Here is a 7970-nt window from a genome sequence, read left to right as displayed (position 1 = left end):
TTCATTGCTGTAAATTTCGCCGATTGTCACAATGTAAGTCTCCACGGCTCATTCTCCGGATTTCGATGACGTCCCCGACGCGTAAATATTAACGTGGCGCGCCCCGGTGTTTATATCAAATATTATCAAAGTGGATTAATTGTGAATTAAAAGCAGTCGGTCGGCCGATATTCGGGATAATTATCTGCGAAATCGTTGGACGTGCCGGTCGTTTACGGGATGGACGATCATTTAAATTATCTGATTACGTGTAAAATTGCGGATATTGCGGCCATTGTTCGACGCCGATGCCCTCGGTGATCTCTGGCCCTGGTTGGTCGGAGATTTTCGGACAGCGTTCTCTGGGAAACTATCACCAGAGGGGCATTCCTAATTTGACGAGGAATAAAACGGGCCCTTTTGTTTATTTCAGCCACAGAGCGTGTACTCTCTCGAAGGCTCTCCTCGCCGGAGGAAACATGAAGACTGATCGGCTGCCAACTATAGTTTCTGGACTGCTGGCACTGTTGGGGATCTTCATCAACGTCGACTCGCTAGACATACGTAAGTCCACGTAAATTGGCCCTGATTTATTCCCTACATCGCTACCGGGTCCAGATATGATAATCCGCAATATGCCGGGCGACGGAAATGGCGGGGCCTCTGTTTAATAATTCATTTATCCTCGCCTCTTTTAACAAGGAAATTCCACGAGGAATGGGGACCGTAACGGGGCCGGTCGGCATCTTCGTGATTTCGAGCAGGCCGTCATTAGACTAATTGAGCGCTCCCAATAAGCCTGGAAACGACACACTTGCACAACAAATTGGATGACGTTATTATGCAACGGGGGCGGCGCGGCGTAACAAATCCCGATCAGTAGGTCAAATAAACGAGGGACCTACAACCTTATTACGGGTAGATAGAATCGGATAATTGCGAGGCGCCATTTAGCGCACAACATCCCAGGCGGGCATTACGCAAGAAATGGCTACCTCGTTTAAAAAGGACCCCTGGAGAAATTAATACAATTCATTTTGGCGCGGATAGGGAGAATGATTTTATTTTTCTGTGGGGTATTTTTTCTTTCGTTAGTTGTTTTTTTTTTTCCCCTTTGCGTCGCCAGGGATTTCGAGAAATTGCCCGTGGGGGGTCGGGGGAGGGGGCAAAAAGGGAGTTTCAAAGTTGAAAACGGTGGAGCGATCAATTCCTGCGCGATGAGTCGCCAGAAGTATTCCACTCTCGTCCGCCCTCGGCTCCCTCTCGAAACTCTCGTCGGCGGGGCAGGTGATCGAAGTTTTTATTTTCCCCACATAGCCGGGGACGCCATCGGTCCTCCGGTAATGACTCGCAATTTTCCTCTCCCATGGGATCAATTATTTCGGGAGCGATGCGGCGAGATGAATTGCCCGGGACCTCTCTCTCTCTCTCCCTCTCCCTATCTCTCTCGGCTCCCTTTTCCGCGAAAGTTTCTCGCGAAATTAAACCAGGACTGCCCCAGGTCGACACGGGGGTTGGACGGCACTCCCCCTTTGCGGCTCCCTCCTGGAAGATGAAGTTTCGTTGAATTTTAATTTTATTTTTCAATGTTCACCTGCCTCTCCCTTAAACTGCACCTGAGGGATGCCGCTCCCTGTCCCGCCAGTGTAAGCCCCCCTACACCTGCAGTACCTGGGCAGAGGGGGCCAGGGTCCAGGGCGGCGAAGTGCACCCTCCCTCGGCGCTGCCCCCGGCCGGAGTGGGATGTGACTCGCGGAGGGTGGAAAAAGAGGGTGGGCCGGGGGAAAAGAGCGAAGAGACAGGGAAACGGAAGGCGCCATTGTCGGCAGGTCCGGGCCAAGGGGTCCTAGCTTCCGTTCTCCTCGTTATGGTAAATGGTCCCGTCCTCGAGGTCGGGCAAACAGTTACACAAAGATGAGTGCAGGTGGTGCACTCGACACCGACTCGAGACGCTTCGAGGACCGGTCCCGTACAGTTTGTCCACCCGTACGAGTGGCGGGACCACTTGGGACCCCCTGGACAGGTCAGCGGGGGGTCGCGGGGAGAGCTGGACCCGGAGGTGTCCGGACGCGAGGCAAAAGTAGCGACACGGCCATTGGCCGCTTTCCGAGCGAGGGCCGCGATTATTCCCTCCTCTCGAGACACTCTTCAATCCTGGAGAACGATCCCGAAGAACCTCCCGAAGAGCTCATCTCACGCCGGGGATCGGCCGAGGGATTTCAATTAATTTTCTGACTCCGTCGTGGAGTTCCATCTCTTGTCCCTCTGGGACCCAATTCCCGAGTTCATCCGATCAACTTTCGCCCGTGAAATTGACAGTTCCGTATAGGACAATGAAATGTTGACCGTGGATCTATCTCTTGAATTTGTCACGATGATCTGCTCGCTTGAGGAACTGATCAATTTGGGCGGGAGCTGCATCAAGGTACCAACAAGGTATCCTAGTTTGGTCCTGAAAGTAGTAGCAATTTCAGAGATGGATTCGTCTCTTCTGGTCCCGTAAAGAAATATCACGTCGTCGGTTTCCTTTTGCTCTCGAGGCGCCCCGACGTCGGTCCCGCTCCAGGAATAGCGGCCAGTCATACCGCCGGGGAAGTTCGGGAAGTCGCGAGTTTGTTGGTGCGTCAATCAGGGCCCGACTTCGGGGCCGCGTCTGCACCGCGAGGTATCCTCGAAGTCGAGAGTCGAACCGTTTAACGAGGTGCCAACTTGGGGAACTGGGTCGGACCGACGGCCGTTCATCCCCGGGACGTCCCGCCGACGTCCCGCGCCGCGGCCCACTTCGCCGGGGGGCCGTTAACAAATTAGCCAAGTTCGGTATTTGACTTGGTAATGATTTCGACTGGTCGTTCCGGTTAATTCCGCCAATCGTAAGAAGTGGGCGCCGACCACGGTACCAGGTACCCGAAGAGGACCACTCGATATCGGGAATCGTCGAGGACCGAAGAGGAACCAACGAGGATCCAAGACTTCAAGGGACTCGAGGCGCCCACTTCCCATCGGTCCAAGTCGAGGACTCCTCTATTTTGTCCCGAGATTCACTACGGACTGACGGCAATGATTCTTCTCCGGGGATTCACTAAAAACGTCAGCTGCGCGCAATCCGTGGACTCCCCCCTACCCGGGACAGGAGACAGGAGACAACAGACAGGGACATTTCCCTGGTGTCCCATTGTTGGCGGAGTCTTTGTTCAGCCGAAGAAAAGGATCGGCAACATCTTCCACCGGTCTTACATCGGGAATCCTCAAACGCCCCGGTCGTAGGGTTTGGTGCTGGAAGACGAAGGAGGTCCTTAACGAGTCCTGGGGAGGTCAGACGTTGGAGGCGCGTCTTCGGCCTCGAGTTTGACCCATCTCTGGTCCGAGGAACAAACTCCGAGAAGCACCCAGGATCCGTCAGCTGCGCGTAATCCCCGATTCCTCCTGATCTTGAATTCGCCTTCGAGGACGGGACGTGCACGCGGGGTCCATTGTTGGCGGAATCTTTGTTCCAGAGGGAGGCGGCGAACTAGCCGAGAGGCCACGGCTGCATAGACGGAAGGGGGTGCCGTCGTCTTTCGGATAAACCGTATTACCGCCCCATTGTCTACGGGCAACCAATTTGAAGTAATGAGACACAGTCAGTTGCGGAGAACAATCGACTTCCAGCAGCGAACCGGGCCGTCGCCCGATGCCTTCCTTCCGCGTTTAAGGAGGCCCGCGTCAATCTCCTGCACCACCCGACGCCGCCCATCACCACCCAAAACCACCCACGACCCAACCACCCAAAACCACCCACTCTAAGAGCTCATCCTCCACGTCCTTACGTGCTCCTAGGCGAGGCTTCCCGGCATAACTCCTGCTCTCTCCCTCTTTATACGTGTACGTATACGTGTCTATGTACACCCACCTCCACCCAGGGCGCGTAATATCGTTTCGCCTCGAGGCGCCGGCATATACGCGAGACAGATTTCAGTTAACTCTCGCATAATCTCCTCGTGAACGCCCATTAGCTGGCAGCCAGTTATTCCATTATTCGAGTGCGACTTCGAGGTAGGCGGCGACGGGCCCCACCTGGAGAACTCCGGCTTCTCGGCGAGACAGACTCCCGGAATCGATGGGGTTGCTCGGCTCCCTACCATGCCGCGGGATTATGCACCCTCGGATGACTGCTCCCTGCTAATCGCCGATTATCCGGACGCCGATCATCCGAGGTGGTAACCAGCCCAGCGAAGATTGGAAGACGGTCGACGATGACACTTCGTCGTCTCTGAAACTAGGATCCGAATTTTTGTTTGGGAGCTCAAGCTAGGTGGGAATTGACTCCTCCGGTCCAGGGATGGACCCCATCGCGGTTTCAATTCGAGATGACCCGGAACCAGGAGTCGGGTTTCCTGTTTGAAACGGTGATCAGGTGAACTCGGGTTGCCGGGCTTGGTGTCACCAAGGGGTTGTCTCTTGGTGTCACTTGGGAGGGCGTTTGGTCGTGGTCGGAAAAGGTGATGGTCGATGGGGTGCGGTGTTGGTGATGGGATCGGCAAAGGTGGGGATGAAATTATATGGGGTAGGCATTCGACGATCGGGTCCTTTAGTGGGTTTAGCTCCTAAAAGGTGACACGACCTCGTGTCGGGGTCGTCGACGAACCTTCCCACCTCGTAGCACCTACTCGATCCTACTCCAAGGGTTAGTTCACTCGAGTTTTACCACGGCGACGCGTTTACTCGCACTTATGGGGCGCCCTCGACCTACCTCTAGGTTGTAGGAGGTTATAGGAGGCGAAGGTTGAGGGGCTCCTGGCTTCTCGAGGCGAATCGATCCCCGACACCTGGAATCGGCAGGATTAGGTGCAGGGTCCTGGAGGATGCGTGGCTGCGTCTTTCGAGATATAGATGGTCCTGGGTCCATTGGGCGGATCCGGGTGGAATATGGACGCTCCTGGGCTGGTTCTTTGCAGGATGCTCCGGGAATTGGAAATTCTAGCGGTGGCTCTTCAGCCTTTTAACGCCTCGAGGTAGATAACGACTCATCGAGGGTACCTCGGATCCTTCCTCTTCCAGGTCTTGTCCTCAATCTCGCCGTTCCAGGGCGGCGGGCTTTGCTTTCGGCCGCGTTTATAGGTCGCTCCAGACCTATCTCAAGTCCCAAAGATGGAGGAGCTCTCCAACGAGAATCGAACTCGGCCGGATCGGCGGGATTCTCTCGCGTTTCCCAGCCGTTCCCGGGCTTTGAGATTTACGGTCCCGGCGGCCTCTGCATCTTAGAGCCTTCAGCTACTCCTCTTCATGAATTGTGTTAGGTCGAGGTGAGCTCCGGTGCTCGATACCTCCACCTGCCGAGTCTCTCCTTAAACGATGCCCGATTTATCCCCCTCGAATGAGACACCGACTTGATGCGCCCCTCAAAACCCTCTCCTTCCCTTCGAGAGTCTATGACGAGTCTACCGAACCTTAAGTCCTCGAACCCTTCCTCGGGATTCTTCCTTAAAAATCCAGGTCCTTCCCGAAAAATCCTGGATACCAGAATCCTGTCCTCGCTAACCCTGCCTCCAGCTCGCTTACTCCTGGTTCCTGGTAGTCTTCCATCAAAAGGACCTCCCTTCCTCTCGTCCGCGGGAGGTCGACTCGAGTTTTACCGCAGCTTTGCTTTTACCCGACATTTATGGGTCGCCCTCGAGCTGCCTCGGCTTCCAAAGACGGAGAAGCTCTCCAGCGGGAATCGAACCCGGGATCGGCAGGATTCCCTGGAGGTCCTTCAGCCAGGTCGTGCCGGGCCTCGCGATTTACGACCCTGGCAGCCTATACCATCCTGGACCCTCCCACCCTGAAGAGGGTGGATTCAGAGTCCGCGGAAAGTCTACGCACCGGTGCGTAACCTAGCGAGGCTCCTTGGCCCGCCACCTCGCTAGACCCTGAAGAGGGGAAGGGCGACGCCGAGGTAAATTGCATTGGCACCCCGAGAAAGGTCTCGCCGAGAAAATGGAGAGAATTTCGTAGAAACTTCCGCGAAAGTCGGCGTCGACCCCGTCGACGCCCGACCTGGTGCTCTGGGACGGAAAAATAGCTCCACCGGGCGTCCTGGGGATCCTTGATGCGTGCTCGACAAAGAAAGGGAAACGAAAATCATATGCAAAACCCTCCCTCCGGTGAAAATATTGAAATTCTAAAATCCTATAAAATGTGGATATTAATTGTACGGCTTGTTACGGAAAAATTTCCGAGGATTTTATTTATCCTTTTTTCGAGCTTGCGCCGAATCCTTCGAACGTTTTTAAGGTTAGGTCACGCAGGTTGCGACGGCAGAGGTAGTTTTTCGAGGGAAATACGTGAGATGGGGTACTATTGATTTATAGCCGTGGACTGGTTATTGTATCGGCGTAAAGAGAAAATGATAAACTCCGAGTTAGGTCGATACACGATAACGTGTGTTCGGCAAACGTCGGGGGAAAGGGGAATGTCGTGTATTTTATTGCCGGGGAGGTAAATTGCATTGGCGCGTCGAATAAGGTTTCGACGAGGGAAATGGAGAGAATTTCGACGAAACTTCCACGGAAGTCGGGAACCTCCTTGCGACTCGTCCCACGTTCGATATATCTGTATCTGCGCCTGAGGGATATAAAAATACTTGTAGCATCGCACCTCGTAGGCTCCGGCCGACACGTACCGACCAAACCACCCCATAAACTCAGGAGAGCCATCACTTATCAGGAACTAACCACCCCCACCCTGTGCCGAAACACCCCATTAAAAGATACAATTTTTTCTTTTTTTTTTTCCTCATTTCTTAGACCACGTCTCGGTACGGCGATTCGCTGGTTATTAACCTCACCCCATAAAAAGTCCAACAATTTCGTGTTATCTTCAAGTATCACCTCGATTAGGTACTTAGAAAAAAATCATTGAAAATCCTGGAAAAGTCGATCCGGGATTTTCGGGCGTAACTCGAGGCTCCCTCCGGACGACTCGCCGAAGGGGATCGATTCCTCGCCAGTGATTGGCATCGGCGAGTCGATTATGCGCTCGTTAGGCTCAAAGGATCTCTCCTCGGGCTGACACGCGACAACCGGAAGGTGGAATCGACCGCGGCGGGATCGAGATTAAGAGGCCACGAAGGGAATATGGATCGCTTTACGCGATACTTACCCCTTTTTTGCGCCCCCATCCCCCGGGTCGTCCCGGAAGTCGACTGACGGAAGTAACGTCACGCTCCGGCGGAACCATTAAAGACCCATCCGACGGCGGAGTTTATATCGCCGTTGAGGAGAGCCCCCCCCCTTTACCCCGCCCCATGACGCACCGTAAATACACAATGCGACAGTGATGGCTGTAAATTTCGCGGAGGTCCTGGAATTTTTAGTGTCGAATCCAGGAACACGGTGCTCGAAATGAACGTTATTACCTTGTCACGTTTATGGGACTTTGGGGACGGGCTTCGATGGCTTCGGGGGTGAGAACATGGGGTGGGTGGTGGGTGGTGAACGGGCGATGGGTGGCGCGTTATTCGGGAACGCGCACGTGGAAGAGGGCTCCTCGTCGCAGAGGGGCCAATAAATGACAATGACCGCTCGTTAAAGCGCCATTTATTTCCCAATGACAATTCGACGAATATTCTAATGGTGGATAATAATCGACGCGGTCGGCCCGACTCGCCGGGCGATACGACTCCGTTTTTCCAACGTTAATTGAACACTCGATGCTTTAATAAATCCGACGGCGTTTTGCCATTTTTCTCCCTTCTTGGTCGCCACTGCGATGGTACCACTCCAAGTACCTGGAAAAAAAAATTAGAAAAGCTTGGGAAATAATTAACCGGTAGCCGATTTTAGGGTTTAGGAGGGGTGGCAAGTCTTGGAGAAACGCAGGGGGAGGGATCGAACGCCGTTTGCGAGATTTTTTACGGGTTTTGTTGCCTCGGTTCCTTTTGAGCCCGGTGGTACCGATGATCCCAGAGCTGCCGACCATGGAGTTGGGTCACGAGTTTCCGTAGAAAGTGGAATGACAGGGAGTTTTGCGAG

At 54.0% G+C, this 7970-nt stretch overlaps 1 protein-coding gene across 1 annotated transcript in view; it reads left to right on the top strand.

Moving 5' to 3' along the window:
- Nucleotides 1-458: 458 nt before the first annotated feature.
- Nucleotides 459-7970, top strand: part of LOC105699043 (discoidin domain-containing receptor 2) — a 28667-nt gene continuing 21155 nt past the window's right edge. The window contains 1 exon segment of the mRNA XM_023433905.1: nt 459-543. Coding sequence (XP_023289673.1) covers nt 459-543 — 85 coding nt within the window.

Source organism: Orussus abietinus, unplaced genomic scaffold (genome assembly GCF_000612105.2).
Source record: "Orussus abietinus isolate OABI.00-Male unplaced genomic scaffold, Oabi_2.0 scaffold3, whole genome shotgun sequence".
NCBI lineage: Eukaryota > Metazoa > Arthropoda > Insecta > Hymenoptera > Orussidae > Orussus > Orussus abietinus.
Note: the sequence above shows the minus strand (reverse complement) of the source record. Positions and strands in the feature narration are given on the sequence as shown.